General features: G+C 46.5%; 2 protein-coding genes across 5 annotated transcripts; both read right to left on the reverse strand.

Moving 5' to 3' along the window:
• Nucleotides 1-254: 254 nt before the first annotated feature.
• On the reverse strand, nt 255-4,336 carry LOC143360420 (nucleolar protein 9). Its single transcript, XM_076799230.1, has 2 exons — nt 3,948-4,336; nt 255-3,828 (listed from the first exon to the last, which is right to left on the reverse strand). The coding sequence occupies exon 2, from the start codon at nt 3,746-3,748 to the stop codon at nt 1,949-1,951; it is 1,800 nt and encodes a 599-aa protein (XP_076655345.1). The 5' UTR covers nt 3,749-3,828; nt 3,948-4,336; the 3' UTR covers nt 255-1,948.
• A 136-nt stretch (nt 4,337-4,472) lies between these two features.
• LOC143360421 (anaphase-promoting complex subunit 11-like) lies at nt 4,473-19,749 on the reverse strand. 4 transcript variants are annotated; one of them, XM_076799233.1, is made up of 4 exons: nt 19,563-19,742; nt 19,266-19,385; nt 17,610-17,773; nt 8,353-8,491 (listed from the first exon to the last, which is right to left on the reverse strand). In XM_076799233.1, exons 1-3 carry the CDS (start codon nt 19,579-19,581, stop codon nt 17,658-17,660), a joined length of 255 nt encoding a protein of 84 aa, XP_076655348.1. In that variant the 5' UTR covers nt 19,582-19,742; the 3' UTR covers nt 8,353-8,491; nt 17,610-17,657. The 4 variants fall into 4 exon arrangements, with proteins under 4 accessions (XP_076655347.1, XP_076655346.1, XP_076655348.1 ...); XM_076799234.1 differs by lacking the exon at nt 8,353-8,491 and adding an exon at nt 13,475-15,008 and having other exon boundaries at nt 19,563-19,749; XM_076799232.1 differs by lacking the exons at nt 19,266-19,385; nt 19,563-19,742 and adding an exon at nt 4,473-5,854 and having other exon boundaries at nt 8,242-8,491; nt 17,610-18,105.
• Nucleotides 19,750-19,887: the final 138 nt, after the last annotated feature.

Below are 19,887 nucleotides of genomic sequence, written 5' to 3' on the forward strand. Positions count from 1 at the left end.
GGTATTGTCTTCACAGACGAGGTATAAAGATAGACCTATCATCTTATGGGACTTCATGCCTCATGTTCTGAAATATCGACTGTTCAAAAAATCAGAGCTTCTTCGAATTATTCGTTTATTTTCTTGTATTCGCGAGACTGCAATGACTATATATAGCTATTCTTGATTTTAATTCACTGAGGATGCTGTCAGCAAATTCTAGTTCCAATTGTATACAAGATGTGACACGAAAATGGTAACGGGGTTACGTGACCACAAAAATACATTGGATGATAGGTCTATCCTATACCTCGTCTGTGTTGTCTTACCGACACTTTCAGCTCCGTGGCTCCTCAAGTTGTGCCATTTTTCGCAAAAATCGTGCACATCTTTGCAGCACCCACCGAGGCGTTACTGTACACCCTCTCGTTTCTCAAGTCATACATCTTCTGCGTACTTAGTCCCGAGTTTCGTTCCGTTCAACTTCCTCGGAGTCCCGCGACCGACAGAGCAAGCCCGAAAATCGTTCCCGTTTTCGCGGGAGAAAATGGGTGGTAAAGTTTGCACAGCGAAGAAATCGTCTGCCCTCTATCATCGCGTCGTTCGTCCAATTTCTGCCTAGCGTAGTATACGATGTATATAAGTCACGACACTCTGTTCTTGCTGGTAACGAAACCGTAGAGAACTACTCGATATCTCTGTCTATCTCTCTCTCTGTTATGGTGCACATAACTTGCACCATTTCGTGCGTCTCTGGATCGCAGGGGGGGGGGGGGGGGGAGAGGTCGAATCAGCAATAAACGCGGCTAAACAGAACGATTACACGTCCTCTTGTTGTCGTCGTCTCTTCGCATAATAACGATGCATAATGCTTCCTACGCGTTTCATGCAAATTTCAAGTCCTCCGCAATCGTCGCTACGCAAACGAAACTCCTGCCGGATTTCTGGCGAAAGACGTCATCCAATATTAATCACACCGTCCTTGGATTTTTAACATTTTGCGTTTCGATAACCAGCACGCTGTACGAACAATTCTGCAGACTCTTGATATAGTATATTAAAGTGAGACGCTTTTAAACATTGTTCAAATATTCATATATCATCGGGAGAGTCTACAGAATCGAGTAAATTCGTGTAGCTTTCGCGGTCGAAGCAGACGAAATGTTTGAAGTTGGAAATTTTATTGTTTCCTCATACTTGAATGTCCCCGGATGTAATACGAGAGTCGTCTGTCGGTTATCGAGACGGAAAATTGGACAGTGTTATCGCAGCCGGTTACTTTGCCAGATTTCTTCGTTTCAGCGTGTTCGAGATACCGCGAACGGTGTTGAGTTTGTGCTGCCGTGTAGGAAAGCACGGTACGTCGACGTTTTCCTAGTCAATTGATAGATTTAACGATTGCAACGAGAGCCGCCTACAACTTTTTACTTTGTACGCGTCGAAACGTAATCATCGTATAAATTTGTAAGTCTAGTCACCGTCGAAGGAGGAGGAGGAGGAGGAGGAGGTAATACGAATTTATCGATCGTACGCATTAGGAACACTTTGCTCAAGTATAGATTACGAATCGTTATATGTTTTCCTAGCTGCATTCTGTTGCAGGGATGTATGATGGATTCTAAAAAATTGTATTTACAAATTCACGAAATACATCATTATTCTATGTCATAACGCATTGGGAATCGTCCCCTCCCTGGAACATTTATTTACAGCAACATTTTATAAAACATTACTTAACAGTAGTCCCTGAAATATTTTACAGACTCTAATCACTGGACTGCGGATCTTGGATTTGAGAGAAGTACTGAGTCTGGGTAGAAAGTGTGCTACGATTTTTCTCTTATTCTAAAGCTACGTCCACACTGCAGCAACATCCAACAACATTTTGTCGCCCCTTTTGTTTACTGAAAGAAATAGCGCGACTCGATGTTTATAGAAGTCTATGGAGATGTGACCAACAGTCCAGTAATTATTTATTTTTGCGCGCTGATCCACCGAGGATGTCCGCGAACAGCGTCTTAGTCTTGTCTTCCTTGCCCAACGCTTCAGTCCAGTCGTTCCTGTTCCTCGCAAACAGGGGAACGTTCAATTTACTGGAAATGATCTGCCCTGATTTCGTGGACCTCAGAGATTCCCCAACGGCCGCCAACTCCTCCATGATCATAGTCCTCTGATTCATACCCGCCCACTGCCATACTTGCTCCAGACTCCTCGAGCCGTGCGTGCTGGTCGCCAATTGCGCCCAGCAACCTCTCAGCTTCTTCGCAAGCTTTTCCCTGCTTTTCTCCCCGATATATTTGCTGCTCATGAAAGCGTCCACTATGCGACTGCCTTTCGGATCGCTGAATAAATTCAACAGGTCCTCCCCGTTCGTTTCCAGCAAGGAATTGACGAGCTTGATCGGTTTGTTGAAATTGAGAACAGCCTGCACGGTCAAGCTTCCGTGCAAATTGATAAAAAGCTTTGGGGTATTTTGCTTCTGCAAATCGTTCAGTTGCTCCCACGTTTTCAGAGACGCTATGCATAAGACAACTTTTTGTTGTCTCTCGTTTGTTTCGCAATGGAGTGCTTTTAACAGAGCAGTGACGAACGCGCCTTGTTTAGTTTGCAACCTCAAGCAAGCGTTCGCTAGGCTAGCGAGAACGCCGTTGTAACCTTTGCTGAGAATCTCAGGAACGCAAGCTGAGATCTCTTCGAATACCCCCTCGAAAACTTCCTTCGAGCTGCAGTGGTCGAGCAGCCTCTGCACACTGAAGTTCGTACTCTCTGTCAAGGACAGTTCCTTTAAGTTTTTAGAGAAGTATTGTTCGTAGATTTCATCGAACGAATTCGTATCTGCTACCGCGAGGCAAGCCTCCAGTAACCTGGAGGAGCATTCCGCGTCGAAGACATTGGATCGCTGACCCTCTCCTGGTTTGAAGCATTCGTTTGTGATCTTTTTTATATAAGCCTCGAGCAGTGCAGGATAGGTGTCTTTCAGAGAGTACAGAATACTTTGCACCAATCCAGAAGTCAGTTCGTCTCTGCCGAACTCTAAAAACTGGGGCCATTGCTGCAGCCTACTGCAAGCCTGAAACAGCAGATTCTTGTACTCTGGAATTACCTTGCGCCTGGAACCGTACGTCATTTTCTTTCTGTCATTGCTCTCGGTCTTGTCTATCAAACCAGCCAGGCATTCCACGACGGTTCTCAACAAGTGATTTGCATACGTATCGGAAACAAATTCCTCTATGTTGTTTATGAGGTATTTACTCAGTTTGAATACAATATCGTTGTACAGTTTTGCCTCCGATTCGTCAACCTGTATAGCAGAATCTGCACTCGAATCGGCAGTTTGCTGCTTGGATGGATCCTTGTTTCCCCTGTCAGCGCATACGATTATGATCTTCTGGAGCACGTGGCTGGCGAACCTGTCGCTGCTGAGCGGTCGCAACGAGGACCCAAAAGCCTCGACTAACCTCTGAATCGTGCTCAGATTCGCGTAATTCAGAAGCGAGTCCATCACCCGCGATCCAATCTGATTTTGTGCGTACTCGACCTCGTGGCCAACGGTTTGCTCGTACACATTATTTACGAATATTAATTTCTCCTCGAACGTTGGGAACTCACCTCGCATTAGCTCCAGAATTCGCACCATGTACTGGTAAGTGTCTGAGTCAATGTCGGACCCGTGGTTCCTCCGTCTCGCGAACTTCTTTGCCATCTGCATTTGCGACCGCTTCTTCTTCCTCTTTTTACCCTTTTCGCTCGTCTCGTGTTCATTTGCCATTTCGTCTCTCGAATAATTCCTTCGCGTTTGGTGTACAAACAACAGTCGACACAACGACCATAACCTCTCGACAGCGACTTCTACAATCAACACAAGAGGGCCGATCAAACGGATATCTTTTTCGTAATTCATTGCAGGAAGATGTTTTTAAATACAAAATTAATATACTAAATGTTAAAGCGTTTAGTACGAGATTTACCTTAGAAATATACGCTGACGAGTTCAACAGCAGACTTCCCCTTCCGAAGAACGAAACTCCTTTCCCGCCGAAAATTTGAGACGAAACACCCGCCATTTTGGCGCGATGGTCGCTTCGATAATATTCGCGGAAAAACTACGAAAAATAAATTGAAACATTACCGCAAGAATTAAAAATTTAATTGTAACGGTGTTCTGGGCAGGTCTGCTTTCTATACTTGCTACTGGGTTGAATTATTGAAGCAGGAATAAAATTCTTCGTTTCCCGCTGAATATTTGAAATGAAAAGCCCGCCATATTACCGTGACAGTAATTTCTACAATTACGAGGGAATGACTAAACATTAATGAATTATATACCGCAAAAATAAAAAATTCAAATATGCTGGCATTTAAGGCAAGATCTGTTTTCTATTCTTGCTAATCAGTTGAATTAACTGGGTCAGAACGAAGCGTTTCCTTTCCCGCCAAATCCGCCATATTGGTAATTTGAAAGTAAGGATTTCAAAAAAGAAAATATAATAGCGTTTAGAACAGGATCTACTCTAGTTGATAAAATAAATTCAAATGAACCACACTAACCCCATCCAATAACGAAAGTAAGAATTTCTCTGGCGAAACAGAAAATCTTGTAAACATAACTTGCGCTTCCTCGAAAACAGAATAGGAACGAGCAGTTCAGGCGCAGTGCAACCAACTCGCCTTTCATCTTACAGCTCGTTTATTTGTACCTCACGTCCTATCCTTTATTTTACACACTCGAATTAATCTACAGAACTCGTCGGCGACGTTGTACAGCTCGACGACACCTTGTTGATTTGTATCAGCGCGTTTCTATTCGTATTTAACAAAGAAAGAAATCTCTGCAATGGACGTTAATGGAACAGCGGTGAAAAACGTGGAAGAGAGACAGAGAGAGAAAGAGAGGGAGAAACAGAAGGACTTTCGAACGCAGTTCTTTGGAACTCACTAGCAGTTTGTCGACTCGCAGGCTCGGATCCGTGGCTTGGTCATCGTTCAACAAATCGTCACGGGAATGCTCAGGTTCGCACAAACTTGTAGTCTCTATCAATAATTAATTAAAGGCCCCTTCGACTGCTATCACAAATAGAGGAAAGAGCACGCGTGCAACTAAAGTAACAACCCCTATCGAGAATAAATCCTTCCTCACCAATTACAGTACGAATTATGCACAAAGAAAGAGGGAGAGTGTCGTTGTATCATATTTGGGTCGACATCGTCATCTTTTTGGTTGAACCGAACGTTTTAAGTTCTACGTGGTTAAGGATCAAACACAATCATCTCGCAGGGACTCGGCTGATCAAAAGAACACCAACGAAACTAAACGAACAAATATTGCGATGGCTCTGTCGTGGAATTTGTTCTCACAGGTACCTTCGAACAGCAACAGCAAGCTCCTCGTACTAATACAATTCGACGCGTTTCATCGCATCGTTCACCGATCCGTTAAGGACGTCATCGATTTACCCTAACTGTCCAATTTTTTCCTAAACGTTAGACAAGTCGCGTGGTCATTTCAGGTTCGTTGAAACTGTGATATATTCCGGCATGCGAACGCTTCTGTGTTCAACAGCTCGAGGCGGTGCTCGAGGGTCTAGAAGGTTCAAACGGCTCCGTATTCTTCGCTGGACGGTGAATCGTCGCTGGGAGGTGGCCTCGCGGGTCTCGGTGGTCTAGGTGGTCTGTGATGGTGAGCAACGGGTGCCGCTCTTCTTGGAGGTGGCGGAGGATGGGTCCCGTAAGAGGTGTCGTCCCCTTCTTCGCTGCTCGGCGACGGCGATGGCGCTCGGTCCTCTTGCTCCTGCAGAAGCTGACGGAATTCCTGGATAGACTCGTTCAGGGACCATAGTTGGGAGAGCAGCGAGAGGTCCAGCTGCCGGAGTCCGAACTGCAAAAGAATGATAAAAATAAAATAACTACTTTGTTAAAAACAAACCTAGGTCGATAACCAGCCAACTTTTGGGGTATGTACACTGGATCGAACATGTTGCAACATATTTTTGGACTATAAAGTTTCAAGCTGTAAAATATCCTGCGCTGTACGCCCGTTGTTTCACTTTGCAGAGTGTACAGGCTCAAAGTGTACAAAGACTAATGTGTCCACAAGAAGTACCGCCGAAGGTATGTTTAAAAAGAATAGTTCTAAGCATCGTCAATTATAAGATTGTAAAAATGGTGCGCCGTCCAAGGGTCAGAAGCCTCCTGATTTGATACCAAGAGAACGATCGAGGCCTCACACGAGTCAACCGTTCATACAGCGTTTGTCCCCGTTGAAAGGAGGGTATTGAGTGTTAACGTCTCCCCGAATGAGAGAAGCGTTACATCGTTTTGTTTAGGCGAATGTTGATCCGAGGTTTACGGGCTGAGACGATGTTATTTCCACGCAAGCAAACAGGTAAGCAACTGCTCGGAGTCCGTGGGAACGAAGAAAGGGGGAGTTGCATAGGAGGCGTAAAATGAGAATGGAAATGAGAGGTGTCGGCGTACACCGGTGTGCCGAGAAGGAAGGTGAAGAAGACGAAGAAGTGGAGGAGGAGGAGGAGTAGGAGGAGGAGGAGGAAGGACAGCGTAGAGGTAGAAGCAACGAAGGTGAAAGAGAACGGCCAGAAAAAGGTGGCAAAGGGGGGAGTCACGCCTGAGGGAATGCAGCGTGGGAGCGGCTGTGCCAGTTCGCTTCGTGTCTGGATTGACTATTAAACTATTAGCCCCGCTAGCAGCCGAACCATGCATGTTTCTCTCTCTCTCTCTCTCTCTGTCCATCGATCGATATATATCACATGCTTTTCGAGTGCTCGTCATACGCTCGGAACTCCCCCTTCCCGTCGCACAGTGGGCCGTGTATAAGATCGATGGAATTGAAAAATTTTCATGTCACCTCTATTCACTTAAAATTCGCCAATACATCAGTTGCATAAAATCACTGTAGTAAATAATACCAGAGATTCTGGTATTACCGGAGATGGAAAACCCCCCCGAAACCGTTCTGTTTGTAATTAATAATGTATAATTAACAGAGACACGAATTTTATCGAGCTTACTGCGATGCTGGCCGACCGTGCGTCGGCTCTAATGAAAAAGGTAACGCGTCGACCGAACGGGTGATGATATAAACGCTTATACCTGCCGTTTCTTCCGCATATTATCCCACGCTACGAATACATATTCATCGTGATTCGTAGTTTACCCACGCGCTCGGCTGGCCCCGAGATAGCGGATCGGTTCGGTTCGGTTCGGATCGGCGAGAAAAGCGAGAGAACAGTTGAAAACGAATTGAGGACGCCACGGTTGAAACACACTCGAGACAGAATTTTTTTCCCCCGATAAGGAAGATCTTGAGTGAATCTTATCAACGAGACGATTCCCGATAACGTTCACCAGTATCTCCGAGTCGGACGGGTATCACAAAACTCGTGGAATTATGTGGTAACGGTGCTTAACGCGACTAATATCTGGCTGGAGGAAAATTTCGAATTTCTTCTTCGACGATGACCATCCTTCGCTACCGCGTCCGAACGGTCGAAAGCGTTTTACGTAACGCGAAGGAGAAAATTGTTGTTTCCACCGCGCATAGCTGTGTCGTAACAAGGCAATCACCGGATTCCAGGGAAAAACGTAATCGTTTCCTAATATCGATCGGTGTTCCGCGATCCAGTGATCGCGGGGACATTTACCAGACGACAAGACGATCTATGGCGGTTCACATTGAACAACAGACCACTACTCTAAAATGCTATTCTCTGTAACTGCAGCTCCGTAGTTGACATTAGAATTTAGACGGGACGTTTATAACTCTGAAATGGACACAACTCCCGCTGTCCTAGAGATAAATGCAAAAATAAACTATCATATTTTAACGTTTCAATAAGCATGTTCATAGTGGACGTAGGGCAGTCCCGAGCAACATGAATTTAGTGCCAACGGAGCCTAACAAATGCCATAAAGTCAAAGTAATGCTTCCAACCATATTGCATTCAGCAGACCTTAAGAAAATTTGCTGCACTCGATGCAGTAAAACTGAAAAATATTTCTTTCCCCCATTTCTGGGAGATGCGGCACTAAATGCGTTATCGAGAACGAAGCTTTCATAAAATTCTGACTGAATCAGTTGCAGGTTTCGAGGTAGCAATGAACGATTTAAATGAAATGCCACTCGGTGTAACAGACGAAGAGCGGTCTCCTGGTCAGCGAGTATTTTGGAAAAGTGGAATGGAGTGGACAGGTGAGTTTGAGTCTCCCCTTTTGAAAGACAGGGTGCAACAAGGTATCGGCAATCACCATTTCCCTTCTGAGTATGGCCAGCTGGGTGTCCAGAGTGGTCAGCTGCCTGGCAGGTGGCGACGGCCTCGAGGACGATTGAATCGAGGCTTTGCCGCCCCTCTGAGTTTTGCTGGACGATCTCGTAGGCGGGGGTGGCGGTTCACAACCCTCGCCTCTGCCACCGCCGCCGCTTAGGTTGAAGCCGCTGAGACTCCTCGGTAATGGTGGTAAACCTTGCAGGGAAGACATCGCGATCCTCTCTTGTAGACTGTAACAGGAAAAGCATTCGTCAGACAAACGAGTCCCGGAGGCGAGCGTTTCTCGAAACGGTGAAGAAAACGACTGTTCAAAAATCGAGCAATGACCCAGTCCCAAGGAACGGAACAAGACAATTACAAATGTAGAAAAATTGCACCTTCCGTGCCAGTAATCGTACAGTCTTTTTGAACAGTGGTTTTGAAAATCTGCAGTTTACATAAAATAACGTGAAATGAAATGTATCATTTTCCTCCGAATAAAAATATATTGCCTGGAAAATCTATAAGAATCAACTCTCATGGGTTGAGACATATTTTACATTCTGAAAACTATCGAGCAACCGAAGCTAACATTGGAAAGATGGAACAAAGTGACGGGGGTCCTCGCGAGGATACTGAACGAGTATAATAGACAGGGAGGAAGAAAGGCATTGAACGCATCCGGTAGCCAGCGTTTTGACACCTAATTAATCACGCGGAGTATCTGTCTCGATTGCATCGTGTTACTTGAGAAAGTCGACCGACGAACCCAAGTGCATTCCGATATCTATCTTCTAATTGGTTCACACCTAACCGCGATGTTCGTATCCTATCGGTATCAGGATATCACGATTATGTTTCGCGCGCACGGACACGCGAGGCTACTTCGACCACTAGAACAGATTTTTCCTCGTTCTTCATACTCGAAATAATAGCGAGTGCACGAAACGGGGTCCTAATTTCTTAAAAAAAAAAAAAGGAAAAATACTCTAAATACCGTACTCCAGATACTAGATCAGAATACCGCTTCGATCATTATCTTTGATATAACATATTGATCTGTATTTTATTCTCTTTCTGAGATTTTCTCCTTCACAATTCGTGAAGTTATAGAAACTTTTTATTATTACTATACAGTAGTAGTTTCAGTGTTAACCCTTAGGACTCGAGTGGCGGCTCCGAGGCGTAAAAATTACTATATCAAAAAATATTTTTTGACATGAATGAATGAAATAAAGTTATCTAGGTAGGTAGAGATGTACGGTTTCCGAGTGCAAAATGCAGAGAATCTTCAATAAAAATCCGTAGTCTAATAGCAAAGATCCAGGCTATACGGGGTGACACCGAACAAAAAGTCGTAATGAATCTCTAAGAGCTCGTTAACGGCGCAAAGGGGGCTGGGTGGTTACCTCATGAGATTAAGGTCACCGATTTTCTCGTTTTCGCAGCGATCGAGCCCGTTGACTCGGTCACTGTCGTCGCCGCCGGACAGCGTGATTTGCGTGGACGAGTATTGGACACCGGCGTCCAGCCAATCTTGCCGATGAATGTTGTCGTTCTCGTTCTCGTTCTCGTTCTCATTCGCGGTCCCATTCTGCTCGTCCACGTCACCGACGACGGCGTCCGACGCAGCTTTACGCTCTGGTTCGTCGATAACGACTATCGTGGCACGGTCAACGTTCGAGGCGGGCTCGATGTTATCATTCACGCTCGGCCCGTCCTCGCGCGGGTTCGCGTTCGTCGTGGGTTTCCTCGGTGGATCGCGATTTTTCGCCAGACAAGATCTCCGCGTGGGAGTCGGACGACCCTCGGCGTCGCTCTTCTCCGATCCAGCGATCCTCTCCTTCGCTCTATCGATCCTCGACTCGGCCGATCCGAAGCGGCCCTCGTCGTTACACTTGGCGAGCACCGTCGGCTTGTACGAGACCGCGGGCTCGCTCCTCTCGTGGTTCTCCAGCCATTTGTTGTTCCTCTCGACAGGGGATCTTCGACTTTGATCGGCATTTTGATCCTTCGATTCCCGAGGCTTGATCTTCTTCGAGTCCGGATCTTCGTTGTTCTCGCGACCGTGAGCTCGAACTTGACGATCGGCCGCGTTCTCGCAGCTCTTCGAGCCGTATTGTTGTTCGATGGACCTTCCAGGATGCTCCCTGTCGACCGGACGGTACTTCTCCGGCGGGTTTCGATGTTGACGATGTTGTTGCTCCTCCTTCTCCTCCTTCTCCTCCTCCTCCACCTCCTCCTCGGCGTTCCTTTCACTCGCGTTTCGAGCAGCTACGCTGCCTCGATCCTTGTCGGTGACCCGAGCAACCGCCTCGGTAGTCTCTTGCTGATCTTTGCTCGATTCCTTGCTCGTCGACTCGTAAACGACCGTTCGGCCAGCGTTGCTGCTCCCGCACACCTGTTGCTGGCCCGTCGGTTGCTGGATCGACTGTTGTTGTTGTTGTTGTTGTTGTTCCTGGTCCGATCTCCAGGGTTTGGTATTCGGAGGCGGCGGGGCCTGTCTGGTCGGACAGGGCGGCCTTGGGGATCTTTTAAGGGCCTCTGCCACCACCTGCCGGCTCGGTCGCGGCGGGACCGGCGGTGGGTGAGGTCTCTGCGTCGCCGCCAGCTGCATTCTTCGAGATCGCGATCCTTATCTCGATCCGTTATGCTCTAGCCGAACGGGTCCCGCGAGCATGTCCCCTGGAGGGGTCTCGGACGCTGATCGAAGTCGTCCGTGATAGCCAAGAAAATCGTAGGCTTCCACGCTGAATCTTGTAAGATCCTAGATCGATTCCGGTGAACGCTCCATGCTAGTCCTGGACTAGGCTTGAAGTAATTCGCGATGACCTGGGAAAATGCAAGCTTATGAAGGTCTCAAGTATTTTTCAGATGGGTGCTTGTTGCAGGAAGAAGAAGAAGCGCCGTGAGGATACTTCGGAGGTGGCATAAACTGGCCTTGGCGCGGCTCTGTTCAACATCATCCGCTACAGCCAAGACAATCGCAGGTTTCCGAAGATACCCAGGCTTTTCGAAGATAGATCCTTGCTGCGGGAAAAGGAAAAACCGATGTGGTCCCTCGGCGGTGTCACGAACTACCCCCGGACGCGGCTCTGGTCAAAATCGTTCAAGGGAAATGCAAGCTACCGAACGTCCCAGAATTTTCCCTAGGTCCAGCTCACAGGTCCTTGCCGCTGGAGAAAGAGATCGTGGTAAACCAGTCCTGGACCAGGTTCCGGAAGATGTCCAGGCTTTTCCCAAGATAGATCCTTGTTGCAGAAAGGAGAAAAACCGATATGGACACTGGGGACGTGTCGAAAACTCGTCCTTGACGCGGTTCCGATCGAAGTGATCCGCAACGTAGGGTAGCCAGGCTTTTCTAAGATGGATCCTGGATAGATCCCAGTCGCTGAGGGAAGAGAAAGCGACGTGGACACTCGGAGCGGCAATAAACTAGCCCTTCCCGATGCAGCGTCGACCCAGCGGGGACTGTCCTGCGAGGACCGCGCGGGAAACAGGCATGGCCCGCATCGTCGTTGTTTATAAATAAAACTGTTTACTCATTTCCGTTTCACTGGAGAAACGATCGTCGTCGATCGTCGTCGTCGGTGCTCCCACTTGCACGATTATTTATCGGCGGCGTTGAGTCACACAGCCTCGGGAGCGTGAGCGCGCGCGCGCGAGCGCGAGCTGATCGACAATAGTACCGTTTCACCAGGCTCTCGCGATTCCAGCAGCCAGTTCTGCGGCGCGGCGCGCGTTTTTACCGCGACTTCCGGCAACGCGCGCGGACCAGGTTTGTTCACTTCGTTCACTCGCGATCAGGAAAGGAACGAGCCGAGGTCCCAGAACACGCGAGCGATACGCTCTCGCGTTTTTCCCGAGTTTCAGCCGCTTTATCATTCGGTTTCCCCTCCGGGAGCCTACTTTCTCGCTTTTAACGCGCTTCGGTATCGCTCGCAGAGCAGAGAGGATTCTTCGTGACCGGGAATCCACCGAAAATAACCGATGATCGAGCAGAGATGACCGCACGGAAACGTAAGCTGTCGCTACGCGGGGAACGCGCGTTCCATCGACGAGGACACGCTCGTTATCCTCGATCCACTGCCGCCTTCTATCCTCTCTATCCACGTATCTCCCCCCTCTTGTCTCTATTCCTGTTTGTCCCTGTTCCTGTCCCGCTGGTCCACCAGGTCCGTGTATCTTCCTCCTCCTCCTCCTCCTCCTCCTCCTCCTCTTCGTCTTCTTCCACTTCCTTCTCCTTCTTTTTCACCTTGACGTCTCGCGAACAACGTTTCTCTCTCTCTGTTGCCCGCCGAGCGAACCGTCGCGAACTGACTTCGCGATCCCACAAACATCCTTCGCGTTCGAGAGACCACGTGACTGCCTCGAGAGCCCGAGTTCTCGTGGCATCAGGTAGGCAGTAGACGCGGTACGTAGAGGCTTTGTGCCTACCTCTCTTCGTGGACGAGGTGTCTGTCCGTGTGCGTGTACGCGGGACCGATTGCACGCGATTGTGTGCGAGGGAGTAAGAGAACGCGAAGAGGGGCACGGTCAGAGAAAGAGAGAGAAAGAGAAAGAGAGAGAGAGGGGGGGACTGTTGGAAAAGAGAGGGAGAGATAGAATGGAATGGATAACGAAGAGGGCCGACAGCCGAGGAACCGAGCGAGCGGGCACAACATAGGCGTACCGAGCGAAGATGATCCTCTCCTATCGCGGGTCCCCTGATAAATCCGCCGTGTCGCTAATTACCGGGCGAATAGAGCCGGATAAATGGCCCTCGCGTGTTACAAGCCGGAGAAAACAGCGTGAAAAGGAGGCCGGGAGCGGGCAAACGCGAGGCCCGCTGCGACCCGCTGAATGAGAAGAAAGATCGTGGCGAAATGAATGCGCGCTAAGAGAAACGGAGCGGCAGGTCGGGGGGGTACAAGCGGGGACCAGAAATCGGATGATAATGCAGTAGCGCTCGGATATGTGTAACAGTAAACCTACCCGAGCACTGAAAGTAGTATGCCGCGTGGAAAACGCGCGATTCGATTTTCTTTGATACCGTACGATCTTTGGTATAGTATTGCAGTCCGCTAGGCGATCGATGGCACTCGCTTCACGGAATTATTTTTAATAAATTGACGAGCTCTTCTGCCAAGCTAGGTGGATCAGTTTGCTGAAAAAATAGAAGTCGTAAATTACACGTAAACTGTGATACAGAAAGATATGGAAAAATGGTTGAAACGGAAGTTGTACAGCACGCAATGTAGTAATTAGTTTCCTTTTTTCTAGTTAGCTTCTCTACCGAGATATAAGAGTCGCTTTGAGTTTCCTTATTGTAAATTTTAATTTTGTGCTTGAAGAGAGAATTGAACCCTGACTAGAAAAGCATACTCGATAGAAAATTAATAGTTACCGAAATGTTCTGATTTTTAAGCAAGGCGACCTCCAAGTATATAGAAAGAGCGTAAAGAAGGGAAACTAAAATGTTCTGTTCGCGAGAATCGAACTGCTGATGGAAATTTAACCAAGCACTACTGTTGCAGAGAGATTTTTAGGGCCGGCAAGTAATTCTGGGAGCGTATCGTCGTGATATCGCGTGAGAGAGTAACCCAGGGACGACCGAGTACATAATGCGGAACAGAGAAGAAGAAGAAGGAGAAGAAGAAAGAACTCGGCGAGAAGGAGAAGGAGGAAAAAGGGAAGGGGCCCATTAGGTCTCCCTGTCTTCGTTCAGCGCGAACTGCATCGGCCGAGGAGCGCTCGAATCCGCTCGAATCCGCTCGCTATGCGCTCGTGCCCGCTTCCCAGCACTCGAAACCTTTCCTGACCCGTACCATTTATCTCCGCCACGCAACGCGTGCTCGCGAAAAACCCGGCGATCCTATAAAATGCACCTCGATGCACCAGAAACGCAACGACAACGCGTACGGAATAGAAAACGATCTCGAACTTTGATAGAACGCTGACAAATTAATTTTATACAGTTCGTTGCTTCGAGTCAAATTAATTTTATACAGTCCGTTCTTTCAAGTCAAATTGATTTTATACAGTCCGTTCTTTCAAGTCAAATTAATTTTATACAGTCCGTTCTTTCAAGTCAAATTGATTTTATACAGTCCGTTCTTTCAAGTCAAATTGATTTTATACAGTCCGTTCTTTCAAGTCAAATTAATTTCATACAGTCCGTTCTTTCAAGTAAAATTCATTTTATACAGTTCGTTGTTTCGAGTCAAATTAATTCTATACAGTCCGTTCTTTCAAGTCAAATTGATTTTATACAGTCCGTTCTTTCAAGTCAAAGTAATTTTATACAGTCGGTTCTTTCAAGTCAAATTGATTTTATACAGTCCGTTCTTTCAAGTCAAATTAATTCTATACAGTTCGCTGTTTCAAGTGATAGTACACAGCACAGTATTCTCAGAGAATTTGTAACTTTCTATCCCTAAATAATTCTGATCTTTTTTAAAGGAGGCACCTTGCATTTGATTTACATTTTCACAATTTTAATCATTTTTCTAAAAATCAATTTGTGTGAAAGCGACAATTGCATTTGTTGGTCAGCAAATTTTTGGAATTAATATAACGTATTTTGAGATTATTGTCCAAAAGAAAATTATCGAGCCTCTGTTGCATACATTTCAGAGATTTCAGTGACAGTCTTCCAGTAGACCAAAGGTCACACCAAAGCTGAGGAATGAAACAAGTGGTGGTAGCTAGCGTGTTAACGACCCTCGTTCATCCCTCCTTCCGTTGAAATCGTGCAAAACAACTCGTACGCAGTGTGTTAGTGAATCCCTTATGAAACATAAAACGAGAGTTTAATCTTCCATCTAGGGACGGCGAGTTAGCCCGTCGTTCGAGCTCGCTGTACATCTTTCTGTTCTTTCTTATATTTTCTAATAAACCGTGACCTCATCTCTCGTTAATATTCATGGATTATTTTAATCCGCGCCGATATAAGAAAACTAGAGTCATTTATTTACGGTAAGACGCAAATGACGAATATGCTAATGTTGATCGCCCAGTGGTCGGTTAGTGCCGGTGAAATGATTAATTCTAATCGTGTAGTCGGATACGTGTTAACTTGACGAATAAATCTTTCACCTCGTTGTGTCACTGTCTCCACATTGGCATAAACAACTTGATTATTACAAGAATTTTTTTGCTTGTCCCTCGTTACGTCTTCACGAGTAAACTGCATATCTCTGTGCTACATAAAAATTCTATAAATTGTACAAAACGGGAGTCAAATGAAAATTTGACATAAACTGACTCACTGATCGTGACGTACGAGGGTTAAAGAATCGGGCTGCAACGCTTTTACGAAGGAATGCTGAGAGAGTCTCCAAAGGTCCATCGGAGGCTCAGACTCTAAGCTGACCACGCTACAGAAAATGGCCAAAAATGGCCTCCGCTGAGCTCGCACAACTATCGAGCACCCCGAACCCTCTGAACAGGGGCTCGTCTATGCTCCCTCGAGTGTTTCGTGCTCTCTCCTCGTTTCTAGCGCTCGAATTCTCGCGTTATCTTACGCTCGATCGCTTTTCCAACGCGACAATTTTCCGGTGGGACGAGCGGCCCCGGAAAAATTGGGAACTCGTTCCCCCCGATGACGATCGAACGGATGAATCGGGGTGAAAGTAGAACAACCGGCGTCGGGAAATAGAGTGTGAATGAAACTCGAACGAAATAGTCGTGCGATATGACCCAACGAGAGCCGAGGCTTGGAACGAGCTGCTCTTCGCGGCTGGGAAGATGTCACCTGGAAGCAATGAGTACATCACTTTGCTGTTCGTCGAAACAACAATCGCACTCTTAATAGGCAGTTTCCCCCTGTCCCTGGGACTTCTCAAAGAAAATTTCTATCCAGCCACACACGTTGTGAACATCTTACAAACTGTATGAACACTTTGATCGCCAAACTAGAAACCCCAAAAATTCCATACAATCAAATTAAGTCATTTAATGAAATAAAAATTGAAAAAAATTAAATGTATGATACTGAGTAGTCCCCCAACTTTCTTGCATGTTACAGATCCTAATCAAGTTCGGTACAATGAATATATAAACGTAAAAATTCATTTGAAAACCTGCACAAATAATTCCGTCACCCACATGTGGGTGACGTGGCATTCAACGTGTTAAACCTACCGAGTATCTGGTAAATGTTGCCTCATGAAAATGGCAACACTAATTTGGACAAGGAAATTCCCTTATCTTCCATAAACGAATTTTCATAATTTCAACAGTCGGCGAATATCAAAACGGTCGTTTGTGCGAAATAAAAATTGTCCAAGTCAATTGCGTCAGTGTCTGCGAGTCTATCGCCGTCTCCTTTTGCGACACGCGTCGACGCAAGAACCGGTGAATCGGTTGCAAGTCGTTTCGTCCCCTATTTTGTTGTCTCCGGTTCTCAGCAGCGTCGGCGTCGGCGTCGCCCCACGCGAAGACAGTGCAGAAAAGTTGCGTCAGATAAACGGATTCCTCGATGTAGGAAGCGGGCCCCGGTGAAAATGGTGTTGGATAACGCACACCCGACGAGCTCCGTTCACGGCATCGCGCTCCCGCGATGAACAAAACCGTCGAGGAAACACGTTACGTAAGCTGGCGAGCGATCGCTGCCAATACTCGCATGAATCACAGAGCGTCGAGGGGAATGAGCACCGCGACGGCGAAAAACAATTGGATGCCTCGCGTGTTTTTCAAGTGCAGCGTGGAATCGCCGCTTGAAATAGCTGTTTAACGCATTATCTACCGGCGATTATTTCCTAATTTTTGAAAGCTTATCGTCCTTCAACGGCAACTTCAATCGTGAGCGTACAACTCACCCCCAGCTACGTGATCTAATAGTTTCTGTTAGAATGATCATTGGACAGTGCAATTTTGCTTCCAATGCCCTTTGGAAGCTACAAGCATCTTCCAGCGACTCTACTTGAATCATTTCTGATCTTTCCGAATCGTCAACAGCTCCCTCGCGTTTAATATTATCTACACCGTCTTCGTCCTTTCGGAGGATCGCTCGACTCGGTATACAGCCGGGGATCTAGAAAATTTAACAAGATAACTGAAGTTCCAATCGCGCTAAGGAGCCTCCGGTGAATTTCCTTAGCTAATTTCTCGAGTAGCAGCCGCAGTTTCCAACGATTTCTCTTGGAATTGCGTATCGCGTAATACGAGCCGATTTATCTGTAAAGAAAAACGTGGGCCCGCCGGTCGAAACGCCATAAGGGTTTCCCCGGTCCATGGGGAAAGCGATTGAAGACAACGGTGGCGGTCTTCGAAGTGTGCGAGAGTGCACGGTCGCGCGCCAAAGCTGCAACTTTGTGCATCGAGGGTATTCGGTGGAAGGACAATGGGGCATTGTCGCCGGTGGGCAGGTGGTGCGTTTACCTTTACCTGATTATTCGTTGCGTGCTGACACCTGCGGGACCATCGTGAAACCAGTTACTCCTTGAACTTCCATTCCTGACGGCACATCGGGCATAGGTGACTGGTTTGCTGGGAGTGCAGCCACTTCATGATGCAGTGTATGTGGAAGCAATGCGAGCATTGTCCCCAAACTGGAACAACATCGGGGAACGTGTTTTAGAGTTTCGTTCGTTCGTTCGTTCCGTCACGGACCGCACGCGCGCCTCTCCGTTCTCTGGCTCTCTCGCGACCACTGTGTGTTGTTTCCCGACCGGCGTACGTTACACGTTTACATCGGCACGACACGCGAGAGTACGCGTGTGCCACCCGAACACGCTACGTATTGCGTGGCCCTCTCTGTTTCGAGTGGTGTGTGCGAGGGATCCGGCTCGCTCCCCGTGCCAACACCGATCGATATTTGCCACCCGCAACTGCGCAGACATCGCGGCGGCAATTTTCGAGCGATCCCCGTGCCCCACAATCCTCGAAACAGAGCCTTCCCGCTGGCACAAAGCTGCTCCTCGTGCCGCCGAGCTGAATGACTGCCATACGTTCGTTCGACACGGGGTAAACAGAAATCAACATCTGTTCGACGCTCGAAAGTATTCCGCGTCCCGCCTAGCTTCTGCCCTCTACTGTAATTGGTAGACTGCTTTGTGCAGAAATAAAAATTGTCCGCGTCGATCACAGTGAACAGCCACACAGAACATTGTTTCCTCCTTTAACAATTCAGTGGAATTTTTTTTTCTATTTTTAATAACTTCCATTAATACCGTGACCTTCGGTTGACCTTGGGTGCGAAACACTCGTAACAGTAAGGTAATGATAATAATGATAATACTGAAGCAGTAACTGTGATTACAAGGTTCCCGAAGAGAAAGTTTTGTTATTGTAATAAATATTAACGTAATGTGCTCGCTGATGTTGGCGCAAGCAGTTCTGATATGTTCTTCCAATTTTTACGGGAATTTATGTCATAAATCGATTACGGAAATGTATTTGAGTTAATGCAAGCGAATCTGCATTTAAAAATAAGCTGAAAGCGTGGAATACAATTTTGTTGTTCGCGGTTTCGTTTTCGAGATAATCGAGTTTGAAGAACGCGTGATACCGAATAGGAAACGGCTGGCACGTCTGACCACTACCCGCTGAATCTACTTCGTGCAATACTATATTACATAATATCTTCGCTACAATTGTACGGTTATTAATATCGTAGATCATTAATAGAAGCTAGCAAAAACCAACTAAATATCTTTATTAGGAATAAAGCACATAGTTGAATTTACAATCGCAAATCAAATGAAAACCAAGTGACAAATTGCCGGTAAAATTATGACGATTCGCCGGTACAGCGCATGAAAGACAGTAACATTACCGTGGCGATAGTCAAAGGCAGTCATCCGTTGTCATCAGTCGACTTAAATTGTAATTAATTCCAACGCGAAATCGAGATCAACATTGTTTTGCTTTCAATGTTTGTTGATTTCTATCGTAGAACCGAAAGTACAAGTGTAATCTTCGCGCGTAAAGTAAGAAAAATGGCGGACGAGAACGTTCGGCTTAACTTCGCTAACGAGAGGCGTAACGATTGTTTCTCGACGAAAACTGGTAATTAAATGAAAGGAATTATGTATTACATACCTAAAGGGCAATCGTCTCCTGGGATTTTGCAATCAGGGCAACTGGCATCGAAGGGCATTCTGCATATGCCGCAATTGTCATCGTTCGCTATCCAGCGCCAGGTGGCAACACCGGTCCAACCTAAAAAACATATTTTTGTTAATTACATATTTACAAGAAAATGTGAGCGTGCGAGCGTACGGGAGAATAATGCGTTAGCAACTGCAGACGAATGGTCATTGAAGTCACTTTCTTTCTTCAAATCATCGAACGAAAACAGTAACCATAAACAAACAGTAACTCCGTTAGCATACTTACTCTTTATCGTAACTTTCATGTTGTATTCGTCACTGTACGATGGAATAATGTGCACGGTATTAAACGACAACGTTATTCAACAAATGTATACTGATCCCGCGTGAATTGTGCGAATAATAATACTTTCGAGCTGATGAAAACAGTGGACCGACGTCCAAATAAATATGATTCGTACCTGCGCCTAAAGCGCCATCTTGATCTTTTCAAATGGTAAACCGCCCATTCAAAACATTTTTTTATCGCAAACTCGTGAAGGTCTAGTACCTAATTACCATTTTTCTTATGGATAATTAATTCTCTACGAACCGTGAATATTTTTTGCCGT

The sequence above is a fragment of the Halictus rubicundus genome, chromosome 13, assembly GCF_050948215.1.
Source record: "Halictus rubicundus isolate RS-2024b chromosome 13, iyHalRubi1_principal, whole genome shotgun sequence".
Classification (NCBI taxonomy): domain Eukaryota; kingdom Metazoa; phylum Arthropoda; class Insecta; order Hymenoptera; family Halictidae; genus Halictus; species Halictus rubicundus.

Coding starts and splice junctions, on each gene's coding strand:
- LOC143360420 (XM_076799230.1), bottom strand. CDS start 3,748: ATGGCAAATGAACACGAGACGAGCGAAAAGGGTAAAAAGAGGAAGAAG.
- LOC143360421 (XM_076799231.1), bottom strand. CDS start 10,857: ATGCAGCTGGCGGCGACGCAGAGACCTCACCCACCGCCGGTCCCGCCG. Junction 8,492..9,649: donor GGTGACCTTAATCTCATGAG/GTAACCACCCAG, acceptor TTCCTGTTACAG/TCTACAAGAGAGGATCGCGA. Junction 5,855..8,241: donor CCATACTCAGAAGGGAAATG/GTGATTGCCGAT, acceptor ATTCTTTTGCAG/TTCGGACTCCGGCAGCTGGA.